Raw genomic sequence first — 16,282 nt, 5'->3', positions numbered from 1 at the left:
TGTGTAATATGCAAAGTAACTTGTAAATAAAGCTGATAGTATTTGCTTCTGAGATGTAGTGGAGTACAAATGTAAAGTAGCATAACATGCAAAGACTCAAATTAAATCAGGGTTCGTACACATTTTTCAAGGTCAAATTCAAGCACTTTTCAAGCACTTTTAAGGGTCATTTACACAATTTTCCAGCACCTTATCGCTGGGGTAAAATACATATCTACAGGAATATATATACTCATGATTATTTTTTTCACTTTTTATCACAATTATGTACATTGTATTATGCTGTAAACATCTAAAATGATGTTTCATGATAGCAAAAACTTTGGAAATTAAAATAGAACACAAAGTTTTATCCAAAAAAAGGGAAGCCACTTGGCGTTCTTCAGGTACACTTGCACCGGGACAAAGAAAGACCTGAGAGCAGCCTGTAATTTTCTTTTTTGACATAAACTTTTATAAGCTTTTCGCTTATTCATCAAAGTTTATTAATATTGAACATGTCATCAGTCCAAATTGCATCAAATTCACCTTCTCCTCAGCCATCCTTCTCTATTGCTACCAGGCTGCATGTGTGATGATACACACACTGATTTTATTTCTCCTTGTAATAAGAAAAGTATCCAGTCTGATCCCAATGTTGCCAAGACACAGAGTTATAATGTCAAGCACTTTCAAGCACTTAAACTAAAATCCAAGCACTTTTCAGACCATGAAAACACGACATTGAAATTCAAGCACTTTCAAGGATTTCAAGCACCCGTACGAACCCTGTTAAGTACCTCTAATTTGTACTCAAGTAAAGTAGTTGAGTAAATGTACTCAGTTACATTCCACCTGTGCAGACTGTAAATCTAGAAGAGGCTGCAGATCACAGAGGCTGTTATGGGAGGTGAATATGTTCATCAATGAACCCAATTTAATAAGTGAAGAAATGATTGAGCTCAACTCATTATGAAATGTTAATTCATCATTAAAGGTCCCATATTATACTGTTTTTCATCAATTTCACACAGCTGTCAGAGGTCCAACAACTCTGTATTCGATATGTATTGACCCAAACACATCCGTGGTCCTGAACTCCAGCTGTCTAAAAGTCGCTCTGCTGAGGTCTGTTCACAGCACTCTGTTTCTGTGCCTGCACCTTTAAATGCTAATGAGCTGCGTCTGTCAACGCCTACTTGGGGAGCCTCGCCTGCTACGTCACTCTCAGGGAGGGGAAGCCCTTTATGCTAACGGGAGCATGCCCCAATGTTTACGGTGGATGTAACACTATGGCTCGCGGAGATTTTTTTGTTCAACCCAGAATTGGACCCAGAGGGAGAGGCTCCGGAAGAAGTACAGACTCTGCAGCTGCAGCAGGACGTTTCAGAATGGTTAGTGTGGCTAAATAATATTAGTTTGTTTGTATGTGTTGTTACAGCTACTGCCATGTAGCTAATGGCTAACAGCTAGCGAAAGCTGGGTTTGTCTCCAACACAGTCTCCAAACTCTTGGACACTGTTCGCATCGTCTGTGTCTCCGTCTGCACATGTTTCCAGACTTTCTACTGTGACAACAAAGCTCCCTCGTAATTTTATTAACATTAAACTCGTTTCAAACGCCATTGCATAGCGGACCGAAGCGGAGCTAACTATTTAGCCAGTTTCAAGCTGACTTCACCATACTCGTCGGCAACTGTAAATGCTATCAAACCGCGGCGACACTTATCGCTGGCTCGGGTGCAGTTGCTGGGTCCAGTATGGTTGGGACTGATCCTTTTACGAGGGTCAGTGTCGAGGCAAAGCCAGCTATGTATTGACTCTCGTTACTGAAGCAGTCCGATGTAAAGTGGTTAGCACACACATACAAGCTAACACGAACCGCAGCACCTGTAAATTCGCCATTTTCTAACCGAGCGGAGAAAAATGTCGCCGTTTAGATAATTCCTTCGGGTGTGGCAAACCTTCACCTGGGGCGGTGCCACCAACCTAGGGGGACGCGTCTAATCTGTCGGTGATGTCACTATCTTCAACTGGCCTGTATAAGCACACATTTTCTAAAGGCGGAGAAAGCAAAAAAGGGAGAGGATGAACTTTTTTCATACCGGGGGGGTTGTAGACAGGCCGGGGATGCATATTATTGATAGAAAACCGCTCTAAGGTGTATTTTGCATAATATGGGACCTTTAAGTTAATAAAAACAGAAACTGGATATTATTTTCATTTCATAAGAGACTTTAAAAAAACTCTGAATTGTTCCTGACATTTTCTCAAACCACACTTTATTTAATTTCACACTTTTTATAAGGACACACTTTATTTCATTCTGTCATTTTTCACATTTCGTTGACAGTGGTGATGTCACCGCCCCCGTCATCTATCAGCCAATCACATGTGCCGCCTCACTTCAACTAGCAAACTGAACCAGTGCTAATTTAGCCAGTTAGCTCCTGTTAGCTGGAGCAACAACATCAGAGTCATTCTGAATCAACCAACCAGAGGCTGCTGCTGTAAATACACACAGATTGGCTCCATAGACTGAAAGGTGAGCTGCTGAATATCACTCTGAAATGAACAAAGACTTTCTTTTCTCATGGAAACACATTTAAAGATTCTTCAAACATTAAAGTTCATCTTTTTAATGTTTTCTTCACTGCAGTTTCCTCCAGTCGATTCTCATCTTATCTAACCTGCAGACATTTATCTAATCACACAGTATTTTATCTGATCACACAGTATTTTATCTGATCACACAGTATTTTATTTGATCACACAGTATTTTATCTGATCACACAGTATTTTAACTAATCACACAGTATTTTATCTGATCACACAGTATTTTATTTGATCACACAGTATTTTATCTAATTACAGTATTTCATAGAGTGAATAAAGTCTGTTATAAGTTCCCACAGCCCAATGAGATCACTTTAAATGTCTTGTTATAATGGACCAACAGTCTGAAACACAAAGATATTAAGTTTATGATCATATATGAAAAGAAAACATCAGATGGTCACATTTAAGAAGCTAGAACCAGAGAATATTTGGTTTGTTTAGCTGACAAATAACCAAAAGGATTAACTGAAGATCAAAATAGTTCATGTGACTGATCAATTCATCCACATGTTGCAGGTCTATTCTGACACATTACATGAGGACTTGGAGGAACAATCACAGAAATTCTACATTAAAGGAGCATTCTGTAGTTTTGGTGAAGAAATGTTAATGAGCAGAGAAAGATCTTCATTGGCTGATTTTTTTTCTGCCTCAACAAACTAAACAAACACTCTTTGTTTTCATGACTGAATAAACAAACTGACCTTAAAGGAAAACACAGTTTATACTGTTTTACTCTGTTTATATGTGGCGGACCCTGCCACCTCTCTAGCTTCAAACAGTGTTCTGGGACCTTCTTCTCCTCTGAGAACAGCTCGTTGATTCACTGATGTTTGTAATATTTCCTCATTAATATTGTAAATATTAAAATTATGAGTTTGAATTTCTTCTCCAAAACTACGTAGTGCCCCTTTAAATCTCGTCCCTCTTGCGACGGGTCTTCTTCTTCTTCTTTGTCTCCTCCTCCTCCTCGTGGAAGACCTTTCCATCTGCCTGCTTCCTCCAGCTCAGTTTGACGTCTCCTTTCACCCCCTGGTCCTTCAGCCTCTGTTGGACCTGATAAAAACTCCTCAGCATCATCACTCACATAGAGATATTACATTCTGCATTCTTCTTTATATCTTCCTCTATTTTAGGAGCTCTGCATCACATTTATACATTGACATGTTTAGTTCCCTAAGATGGCGTCGACCTGTTGGCCTGTTGTCCTTTCTGACTTTCTCCTCCTCTCTCTTCTGTTGTAAAGGCTCTGGCTTTTCTAAAACTGATAGTAAAGTTTGTGCTGAGCGTCGACTCTGAACGAGTCACAGTTCTGCCTCAGTCGGCCTGCAGAGTGGCACGACGACACTCTTTAATCCTGCACATATGTACGTGCACAGCTTCCTACACGATGCTCAGCTCATGTCATGTTGATCTGTTTCCTGCCTCTTCACACTGTTTCTTGTTCTGCTCAGTTTTCCCTCGGGGGATCAATAAAGTCTGATTTATTTGAATTTGTTCTGTTTGTGTATAAAATTAGAAAGGTCCAACATGATTTACCTCCTTCAACATTTGTTCCATCACAGCCGGGTCGTTGAGATCCAGAGAGGAGTCCTTTCTCTCCAGACGCACTTTGATCACTTGCTTTGTAGTCATAGCGACTGTGAAGAAAATATGTTCATATGAATATTGACATTCATCAGTTTGAACACTGACAGTGAAACTGTGCTTCTATCCTCCATCTGTGGCGTCTGTTTGATAACTTTACTAATAATTTCATGTCAATGATAAACATCAGGAGTGTTTACATTTTATTTTCTTTCCATAACTTTATGTTTTGTGTTGTTTTTGTTACATTATCATTGATTTGATGCTAAATTAAACCAAAATACAAATATAAATACTAGTTCCTCAACAGTTAACACTCACGTAGGCTGTAGCAAAGGATCGGTCTGGTCTGGCCGCAGGGATCGTCCCACCATTTTCCATCGATGCCCAAGCCTGCCACCACACAATCCTGATTCCCACCATAGTTATTAGGTTGACCTTCAGCCCAGTACCTAAATGAGGAGTTACTTCCATCCGACCACTTCCAGGAGTCTCTGAAAAGGCCGATCCAGGCCTTTTGTCCTGCAGGTACCAGGTCCATTACCTTCTGGTTCTCTGTCATGTTCCTCACACTGGCCAGGTCTGTGTGGTGTTCTCTGCAGTAGCTCTGGGCCTCAGTCCAGGTCTTGGGAGTCGTGATGAGGACGAAAGTCACATTCAGCCCTGAAAACAGAGCACAGTGCTGTGCAGAGGTACTATAACATACAGTTTACCATCCATGTGGTGTCTGTGGCAGAATTCACAGCATTATAAATCCACTGAATTAATGACTTTGTCAAATAAAAATGGAAGACATGATCATCTTAATAAATGTTACTGAGTATTTCTTCACCGTCTCTCCACATTAATAATCACATCCTTAAAATCTACATCTAATAGATTCACACATTCTGTTTCCTACATGTGAATCTGTTCTCAGATGTATGAAACACAAACATACGGCCCTCTGAAGGGTCACCAGATACATCTGAGGGGTCGTCACATGGTTGATGGGAGAGGAAAGAAAAGAAAAACCTTCTGATACACAAATCTGTTTTCAACTTTGCTTTTCTTTAACTTTCCTCCAATATTTGCTTTTCCATAAAACATCGGATCATTGGACTTCTTTGGACGTCACCATGTGAGAAGTTTAGTGGGGAAATGTTTCTCTGGTGGAACTAACAACACATGAACATGTGAAACATGACAAGAAGCTCCAGCAGACAGAGCTTTGTGTTCGAGGTCACCAGCAGAAAGAAAAAAACACTACAAATCACTTCACTACGTAATATTCTCACCTCTGACATCCATGCAGACCGACCTAAAAGCATATTTACAATCATCGTCGTTCCATCGTCCATCACTATACATCTGTGTGCAGTGCTCTCTACTGTTAAAGTTGCTTGGTTGTCCAGACGCCCACAGTCTGAACTCGGTCTCCCCGTCTCTGTAGAAGCTGGTGTCTGACAGTGACCACCTCCAGCTGTTCACGTCATCATACAGCCCGATCCAGAATAACTGAAAGCAATGTTTTAACTTTTGTTTCTTTAGCCTCACATTTATTACACAGCAACACAACATACACTCAAAAGTTAATCTGAGGCTTCAGCAGTCTGAGTGACACAAATCAACAGGCTTTTTTATTTATATTAAATATTAATTTAAAAAAAGCATAATTATAATTATAACAGCCTGTTACAGCAGCTCTCGCTCACTTTTGAGCTTTTTCCTCTTTTTATATTTCTTTTTGTACTTTTTAACTGTTCTTTATTACTTTTCTTTGGAGCTCTCTCTTTGGGCAGTGTGGAGACCAGACTCGCTTTTTTCGTTCTGGTCTTTATACTTCAGTTTCAACGTTCTCGCCATGTCCGGGAGCCTGTCCGCAGCCCTATTGTTTACTGTAGGGATCAGCTGTTGGCCCTCAGTAGCGCCGCCACGTGAGCGGCCTGAAGTCCCCCGTGAGCTGAGGAGGAGGAGGAGGAGGAGGCGGCGGCGCGGGTGCCATTCCGGAGCTGTTCGCCGTAGCAGCAGGATACGCTACAGACCCATCCTCCTTGTCACGATTGCGGATTTGGTGTTGTGTTTTGTTTGAGTTTTCATGCCTCATGTGCCTTAAGTTCCCTGTTCTTTTCCTGTGGTCTGCCCTCTGTCTCCCTCTGTCTGTCTGCCTTGTTCCCTCCTGGTCTGCTCCTCTATGCTCCTCCCCTTCGTTAACCCACCTGGCTTCCTCCCTCCTCTCTCTCCTCACCTGTTCCTCGTCTGGTAATCAGTGTCTGTGTATTTAGTCTGTGTGTTTCCTCCACTCCCTGTCCGGTCATTGTATGTCTTCCGTTTGGTTCGTCTGCCCCTGGTCATGCCTGCTCCTGTCGGTTCCCTGTTCCTTCTGGTATGTGTTTTTGGATTTTGGATTTTGCATTTTGCATTTTGATTTGAACTTTGGTTCATTGCCCCCCCCTTACCTTGGAGCAAATGTGGGCTACTGTTAAAGAACAGGGCCCGTATTCACAAAGAATCTTAAGGCTAAAAGTAGCTCCTAACAGGCGAATTTAGGAGCAACTCCTAAAAATAATGGGCGTGTCAGTCGTAACTTTAGGACTCCTAGTTTTTGAAATTGAGTTATTCACAAAACATTTCAGGTCTAAAAGTAGCAGCTAAGTCTGGGAGACCTTAGAAGTAGTCCAGAGGACTCCTAACTCGCTAAGACCTGGTCACAGCCGAATGTTTTGGACACGCTAAATAACAGGGAATTATTAAAACGATGTCGGATGGACCGTGAAGGGACTGAAGTTGTGGTTGAGTTGGTGAGTGACGCAATAACGTTCCCAATAAACTGAAACAATCCAATGACGCCACAGTTAAAATGTTTGGCAACACTCTGGTATTTGGCTACGGGGAAAATGCAGCTCTTCGCACGGGACTAGTATTACCTGGAGACCTCAAGTGATTTAGAAATTATCCCACCACGTCCGTGTTTCGTGCGGCGCATTCGCACGGCATAATCGAAGTCTGTGTTTTAACTCGAATTTACTGACATTATCCCCCGGGTCGATCACACCGCAGCCCTTACTGGAGCAGCACAACTGTTAGATATGGATATTTTTAATAAAATAACTGGTGATCCCATTGAAAGATGGAAGAATGTTCCTTACCGCATGCTGCCATGCATGTAATCCATCTAATCATCTTTCGAGATTTTGCTCTTCTGATGAGCCTCCTGAATTTGCACCCAAAATGCTGTCAAAACTTTCATTTATAATTCCCAACGCAGCCTCCATAATTCTCGACCGGGAAAAAGGTGTGGAAAACACAAAAAACCTTAAGAAAAACAAAAAACGACCCCAAATCACAGAGATGCCGATTCGAACGGGACTAATATTATCACATGACGTCTGTGTTTGGCGAAATATGGTAGGTCATTTGTGGTAGAAGTTTTACTTACGGGATTAAGATCACAGACGACCTCCGCAATTATTACAAATTACTGGAGGTCCCCAGGTTATACTAGTCCCGTACGAATAGGGCTTTTGTCAATCGGAAAAAGTTGCCTTCCATCAATACACAAATTGTCTTTGACACACGTTACAATATACTGGACATTGTTGCAAAATGGCCTGCATCAACACACGATTCCCGAATTTTAATAGAGAGTGGTTCGACGCAGCTTTTCGAGTAATTCACTTTTTCATCGCAATCTTCTAATTCTTACACTTAATCCTCCTCATAAATACATTTCTTTTTTTTTTTTTAAGATTTTTTCTGGCATAGACACCTTTTATTAAGCAGTAGACGGATAGGAAATATGGGAGAGAGGGGGATATGACATGCAGCAAAAGACAGGAATCGAACAGGGGTCAGCTGCATATGTGGCATGCGCTCTAACCACTCAACCACCTGCGCGCCATAAATACATTTCTTTATCCAATATCTTTTCATAGGCTTTGTCATGGGCTTGTAGGCTACTTCCTTATTTTCACTTCATGCATTGTGTAGCCTAAATGACTTTTCAATGGGCTGCCCTGTCACTCAACAACCAAGTGCGTCCTTATAAAATGACGTCATCCATAGCAACAGAGAGTTACTTCTAGTTTAGGAGTTCACTGTTTTCATCACTAAAAGTAGGTCTCAGCGGCTTTGTGACTTACTTTTAAGAAACGACTCCTACATAAAAACTTTTAGTCCGATTTAGGAGTACTCCTAACGTTAAGATAAAAGTCTTTGTGAATACGGGCCCAGGTCTGTAGTAAGGATATCGAACTTTTAGCTGTTAGCATGAGGTCATACTACCTCCTGAGGGAGTTCACACAGGTGATTGTACTCGCTGTGTACACCCCCACCTCTGCTAACTCTGATGCAGCTTGTGACGTCCTCCACTCAGTCACAAGCTCACTGCAGACACAGCACCCACAGGCCCTCTTCCTCATCTCTGGGGACTTCAGTCATGCCTCTCTGTCCTCCACCCTGCCTACATTCACACAGTATGTCACCTGCCACACCAGAGACAATAAAACACCTGACTTATTGTATGCCAACAGCAAGGAGGCATACAACTCATCCCCCCTCCCTCCCCTGGGAAGATCTGACCACAACCTGGTGCATCTCCTGCCTGTCCCTTGTAAACAGGCAACCAGTGGAAACCCGCACAGTTTTTCTAACAGCAAACCCTGGATTAACCCTAACAAAGGCCCTTCTTAAGGAGAAAAAGAGGGCCTTTAGGTCAGGTAACAAGGAGGAGCTGGAGGCTGTGCAGAAGGAGCTGAGGAGGAAGATCAGAGAGGGGAAGAACAGCTACAGGAGGAAGATGGAGAACCAGCTGCAGCAGAGAAACATCAGTGGAGTCTGGAAAAGCCTTAAAACAATCTCAGGGCAGAGGACTCCAGAATCCCAGGCTGCGGGGGATCAGACGTGGGTGAACGACACAAACCTATTCTTCAATAGGCTTGACAAGAAAGTGGGAGACCTCCTGCGTGGTACCTGTACCAAAGATCCCTCACCCAAAAGACTTTAACAGCTAGAGACCAGTTGCTCTCGAGCCGCCAAAAGGACGGGCAAGACCCTGGAGCGGCTGGTCCTCGTCCATCTCTGCCCTCTGGTGGGTCCTTTCATGGACCCGCTCCAGTTTGCGTATCAACCTGGCATCGGAGTGGACGACGCCATCATCTTCCTCCTGGACAGATCACTGTCTCACCTGGAGAAGCCTGGAAGCACTGTGAGGATCATGTTCTTTGATTTCTCCAGTGTTTTCAACACTATACAGCCTGCACAACTGGGGGACAAGCTGGAGCTCACAGGGGTGAACCAACACCTCACATCCTGGATTACCTCACTGACCGGCCACAGTATGTGAGGACTCGGGACTACGTGTCGGACACAGTAATCTGCAGTACAGGGGCCCCACAGGGAACAGTCCTGTCCCCTTTCCTGTTCACCCTGTACACCGCAGACTTCTACCACCAATCACCTCACTGCCATCTGCAAAAGTTCTCTGATGACTCTGCTATCGTCAACCTCATCAGGGACGACGGAGCCTACAGAGACCTTATGTCTTTGGACTTTGTGGACTGGTGCCAGCAGAACCACCTACAGCTCAACGCCGGGAAGACCAAAGAGCTGGTGGTGGATTTCCACAGGCACAGACAACCCTGCACACAGGTGAACATCCAGGGAACAGACATTGAGATGGTGACATCTTACAAGTCCCTGGGAGTTCACCTGAACAACAAACTGGACTCGACTGATCACACTGCAGCTACATATAAGAAAGGTCAGAGCAGACTGTATCTGCTGAGGAAGCTCAGGTGAATTTTGAGGAAATAAATGGACAACATTCAGACATGGCATAAACAAACTCAATGTGAGCCAATATTACAGTAGCACCAGCTCCCAAAGGGCTTTCCATCACTACCCACCTCTTCTATTAGGGCTGGGTATTGTTAAGAACCTCATAATTCGATTCAATTTGATTCAATATTGATTTAACTGCTTCGATATCGATTCAGTAATAAGTAGTAATAAACAAATAATTCATTAGAGTACCTGTTGATAATTTTCAAATTCAAAAAGTAAGCTGAGAAAGTGCCATTTTTTCTGGGACTGCATGGTACATTTTTGTCTGACATAAACATACATAACCGCGGTCCCTCCCTCCTCCGGCAAGATGCCAGGGGATAAAACGTTGACACTGACCGCCCTCTCTTTCCCCGGAGGAGAGTGCTACCCGCAGGCGCACGGTGCAGCGGCCAGGGTGAGACCGGCTGCGCTGGGAGTTTACAGTCTCCGAAAGAGCGGTGCGTGAGACATCGGCTACCCGCCTCTGCAGCTTCGACGGTGTTTATGCGGCGCATCACCCTCCAACCCTCGAGCGCGGTAACGGGCGAGGCGCTTCCAGCTGCTGGAGGCGGGGATCGAGAGGCGTCCAGCGAGGGACAGCAGGTGGTCGGGGACCACTGCTTGCATGAATTGATTCAGAGGATTTTCACGGGCCAGAATGCAATCTGCTCTGTATGACTCTGTGGTGGCATCACCCATTTTCTGTGGAGTAGTCTGTTGGAGCAGCAGCATCTCTGCAGCAGACAGGAGGAGACTTGATAAACTTATCAGGAAGGCCAGCTCCACCCTGGGATGCCCTCTTGACTCAGTGCAGGGGGATGGAGAGAGCAGGATGATGAACAAGCTGTCATCACTGCTGGTGCAGGAGTCCAACCTGCAGGTCACTCTCACAGCACTGGGCAGCTCCTTCAGCAGCAGACTGATACACCCAAAGTGTGTGAAGGAGAGGTATCACAGGTCCTTCCTACCTGCTGCTGTCAGACTGTACAGCCAGCAGCCATATAGACCTTACCCTGTACTCTGCACTGTGCAATAAGTCTGTACAAACTGATTTGTTTTTGCACTATCTGGTCAATTTCCTTAGCACCCATATGTATTATTTTATTTAAAATGCATGTAGAAAAATGTGTTGTTAATTTTGCACTATATCAAGTAAATATGTATATACGTCTATTCTATTTCTTCCCTTTCTAATTATATTATTTATTTTTGCTATTGGTTTTTGTTCTGCAATATTCTGTCGTTGCTGGGACAAACAAACTTCTGAGAAGTAGTGGAGTAGAAGTACAGAGAGGCATTAAAGGGAAATACTCAAGTACAAGTACAGAACCTCAAAATGTTACTTCAAATGTATCTACTGACTTTACACCAATGTGGAAGTGCAAAACTTTCAACCTGCGAGTCATTTACATGATTGTTGAAAATGGCTTTGAGATTAAAGAAAGACATCAGTGAACTCACTTTAGACGCTTTGCTTCTATCTACTGTGTCGTTCAGCATCTTCATGTCCTCCATGTTGTCTATAGTTGCCAGGTCAGTGTATTTTTCTCTGCAGTACTTCTGAGCTTCAGGCATGTTCTTCTGGTCATAAACAAAATGGTACTGACGACGGACCTGTGATGAGACGACACTCAGCCCTGCAGTGACAACCGAACAACAACGTGAGACTGTAGAAACATCACATTTCTGTGTTCAGATGAACACTTAAATTACATTTACCGTAATTTCCGGACTATAAGCCGCTACTGTTTCCCCACGCTTTGCACCCTGCGGCCTATAATATGATGCGGCTGATCTATAGATTTTTACTGGCTAACGGCCTCCAGGGGGCGCTCTAGCAGGAAGCACAAGAGTGAGACAGACAGGTGGAAGAGATAATGTGCTTAGGAAGACGCTAGCTTGATTGTGTTTTGAACAGTCATTTTTCGCATCATGCACACATCATCTTTGCTGCATGTCCCCCCCATTTCATAATCTATCCACTGTTTAAATAAAGGTGTCTATGCCTAAAAAGATCTTTAAAAAAAAAAAAAAAATGAAATGCATATGATGCAGCTTTAAGTTAAGTTAAAGGCAATCGATCTGGCTGTCAAAGAAGGAAATAGAGCTGCTGCAGGTAAGCTTGACATCGATGAATCGATGGTGAGAGACGTTGGAGACGGCAGCATGAAGAACTGACTCAATGCAAAAAGACGTCAAAAGCTTTCAGAGTAATAAAAGCAGATGGCCTAAACTTGAAAACATTCTTGAAGACTGGGTGAACACACAGAGAGCAGACGGCCGAGGTGTTTCCACCGTGCAGATCTGACTGAAAGCCAAATCAATCGCCACCGAAAAGAAGATTGAAGATTTTAGAGTTGGACCATCGTGGTGTCTCAGATTTATGAGACCAAAAGGCCTGTCCATCAGGGCACGGACCATTCTGTGTCAGCAACTCCCTCCCGACTATGAGGAAAAAGTTACAAACTTCCGCAAATTCACTCAAACAAAGATAGCCGTGAATTCAATTGGACTAGACGGGATCATAAATATGGATGAGAATCTTTGACCTTTGACCTGCCTCTCACTAGGACTGTTAACAAGAAAGGTGAATCGTCCGTCACGCTGAAAGCAACTGGCCATGAGAGAACGCATTTCACGTGTGTTCTGAGCTGCACAGCATCCAGACAAAAGCTTCCACCGATGGTGATTTTTAAGCAGATGACTAAAGGGTGGATGATAGAAAGCCTAATGAAGGACTGGCTGACATAGTGCTACGGCAAGCGACCGGGAGCATTTTTTTCACAGAAAAAAAGCATTGCTCGTTTTGGACGGCATGAGGGCCCATATAACAGATTCTGTGAAAGCAGCCATCAAGAGGACAAACTCAATTCCAGCTGTGATTCCTGGGGGCACAACGAAGCATTTGCAGCCACTCGACATCAGTGTGAATCGTGTTTTTAAAGTGGCACTCCGAGTTGAGTGGGAGGCTTGGATGACTAGCGGCAAGAAATCATTCACCAAAACTGGCCGCATGCGAAGAGCAAATTTTGGTGAAGCCTGCGAGTGGATCCTGAAAGCGTGGAGCAGTGTGAAAATATCTATGATCACCAACGGGTTTTGAAAGGCTGGACTGCTGCGTGATGAAGGGGACAGCACAAGCACAAATTCGTCTCGAGACGAAAGTGATATTGAGAGCGACAACGAAAGAGAGACTGAGAAAGTGTGTGACAAAGTCCTTCTGAGGCTGTTCACTGTTCGGAAAAATACATTTATTTAATCAAAAATTAAAATAATCTTTCTGTGTAAATATCTCATGTTACAACGTGGACACCTGCGGCTTATAGACAGGTGTGCTCAATAGTCCGGAATTTATGGTAACTGTTTTTTACATCAACATTTTACAGTAAAGCATGATAAACCTACAAACAGAATACAACAATACATTATATATTAAACCAGGTGTTCCCAACCCTTTTGGGCTACTGATGTCTTTTTAAAAGAAATTCTGTACTTCAGTTGTTGAGTCTTTTCCCCTCTAAACGTCTCCGATCGTTTCATTCATACAACAAATGATCAAATGCTTCACAACAAATCCATTCCTCTCCCATTCATCATGTGATGACCCCTCAGACTGCATTAAACTATCTAAACTACGTGATGCTACTCAGCCTATCAAATCTGTGCATTCCAGGCGATAAACATTGCGACTCTGAATACAGACAGATGAAAGAGGTGAGAAGCGAGTGACAGATGGAAAGACGAGTGAGCGATACAGGGAGAGAAGACTGTAGCCCCATTCACACTGCCGTCTGGATGCAGGGATCCTGTCATAATTCTCCGCCTCTGCCTCTGTGTGAATGTTTCGGAAACGGTGAGGGGTGAAATCTTCGCTCCGGCGCTGATCCAACTCTTGAGGTAGTATCAGAGACGCAGTATTGGCGAACCGAACCAGTGTGAACGGATAAGCTAGCTGCGCTTATCGAGGGCGTGTCGATCTGACAGTCTGATAACAACACAGGTCTCTCACTCAACTAAACAAAGAGACATGTCCCACAAAGCAACGTTACAGGACCGAACAACAGTAACGTAGTAACTGTGACTGTCTTTGGCAACTTATGACGAAAAAATACCACAATTATACACAGAGAAGTGTCCGTCCTCCTGTCTGTCCTCTCGACTCCTCGTCACATTTCTGCCTGAAAAACAGCGTCAGTCACCAGCAATAGACTTTAACACACCGAGTGTTTGTCTCCTTCACTGTTGTGTTGTTGTAGTAACTGTTGTCATGGTGATGTTCAGCCCCCGGTGATTGACAGACAGACAGCGTCCACTTTACTGATTGTGATTATGTCATTATGTAATTTAGAGCGAAAAACGTAACTTTGTCACTTTCCAGGATGTTTGGTGGGTCAGGATCTCAATCAATACACATTAAAACAGCATCCATATGATTATAAACTGTCCGCGGGGTTTAGATTGACAGGAAAACACCGGAGAAACACCTCGGAAACACGCAGAAATAATGCGGCTTATCTGTGTGAAAGGGGCTACAGAGACAGGCGAGCTGGAGACAGAGAAACACAACTCCACATGTTGCTCTCTGAAAGCTGATGAATGTTTCCCCGGAGTCGATGGATTTTTGGTCTATACAAAAAGCTGTTTACTGACGGAGGGATTGTCCAGGAGTGCACGAGTGCAGTAGCTGAACACTTACTCGAGGGGAAACAGAAACCAAAACTTTATTTTTGAAGAATTAAGTACTTTATTTTAAGACGCACAATTTCTAAAAAGCCATTTCATTTATTTTCACAATTCTATTTTTAAATGCAGCCCTTCTTTTCCTTAAAGAGACAAGAAAATAATATATGTGTACAGTATTTTAGATCTGTATAATTAAATGTTAACTGACAATAAATATTGTTGAAATGTTTTTTAAATGTTCTTTCTTTATTTGATTTGACAGTCAGTTCTTGACTACATGCAGACGTTGATACAACTACGAGGCTGCTTCAGTATATATCACTCTGATTCTAATGTGGAGACTGTGCAATAGTTTAATTGAGATATTAAGTTGACTGTGTTAACTGTGTAATAAGATTCATTGTTTAACTTGTCAAATTTCATTTTTATATCTATTTTTATTTAATTTATCATCATTTGTTATAACAGAAGCAAATGAATCTGTCTTCCACTTCAGTGCATCTGTGACCTAATAGTTATTTCAGCCTCTTCATATGAATATTGACATTCATCAGTTTGAACACTGACAGTGAAACTGTGCTTCTATCCTCCAGCTAACGTAAAATATCTCATTATGTATGTAATGTAGACAAAGCCCACGGTAACATACACTTAACAGAACTCACCGGCGTCAGGCTGCGTTGTGCTGGATGTGGTGCTGCTGCTGCTTGTTGTCTGAACTGCAGCTGTATTCAAACACACAGTACGTTCATACTGTTACATCACTGCATTCAGTCTGTTGTGTCGTTCTACAACTACAAAACATCTGTTCAAGTGAATATTGACATTCATCAGTTTGAACAACGACAGTGAAACTGTGCTTCTATCCTCCATCTGTGGCGTCTGTTTGATAAATTTACTAATAATTTCATGTCAATGATAAACATCAGGAGTGTTTACATTTTATTTTCTGTCCATACCTTTGTGTTTTGTGTTGTTTTTGTTACATTATCATTGATTTGATGCTGAATTAAACCAAAATCCAAATATAAATACTTGTTCCTCAACAGTTAACACTCACGTGGGCCGTAGCAAACAAACGGTCTGTTCTGGTCACAGGGATTGTCCCTCCATGTTCCATCGCTGCGCAAGTATACCACCACACAAGCCTGATTCCCACCTTCAGGTTCACCTGGAGCCCAGTCCTTAAATGAGGAGCTACTTCCATCCGACCACTTCCAGGAGTCTCTGAAAAGGCCGATCCAGGCTACATGTCCTGCAGGTACTGTGTCGTTTACCTTCTGGTTCTCTGCCGTGTTCCTCACACTGGCCAGGTCTGTGTGGTGTTCTCTGCAGTAGCTCTGGGCCTCAGTCCAGTTCATGGAAGTCGTGATGAGGACAAACGTCACATTCAGCCCTGAAAACAGAGCACAGTGCTGTGCAGAGGTACTATAACATACAGTTTACCATCCATGTGGTGTCTGTGGCAGAATTCACAGCATTATAAATCCACTGAATTAATGACTTTGTAAAATAAAAATGGAAGACATGATCATCTTAATAAATGTTACTGAGTATTTCTTCACCGTCTCTCCACATTAATAATCACATCCTTAAAATCTACATCTAAT

General features: G+C 42.9%; 1 protein-coding gene across 1 annotated transcript in view; it reads right to left on the bottom strand.

The window, feature by feature from the left end:
• The window catches only part of LOC115585697 (uncharacterized), a 510,933-nt gene that overhangs the window by 446,438 nt on the left and 48,213 nt on the right, over positions 1–16,282 (bottom strand). The window contains exons 20-21 of the mRNA XM_030424272.1: positions 15,733–16,068; positions 15,338–15,397 (exon numbers count right to left, since the gene is read on the bottom strand). Coding sequence (XP_030280132.1) covers positions 15,338–15,397; positions 15,733–16,068 — 396 coding nt within the window. The remainder of the gene's footprint in view (positions 1–15,337; positions 15,398–15,732; positions 16,069–16,282) is intronic.

The sequence above is a fragment of the Sparus aurata genome, chromosome 7, assembly GCF_900880675.1.
Source record: "Sparus aurata chromosome 7, fSpaAur1.1, whole genome shotgun sequence".
NCBI classification, from domain to species: Eukaryota; Metazoa; Chordata; class Actinopteri; order Spariformes; family Sparidae; genus Sparus; species Sparus aurata.
Note: the sequence above shows the minus strand (reverse complement) of the source record. Positions and strands in the feature narration are given on the sequence as shown.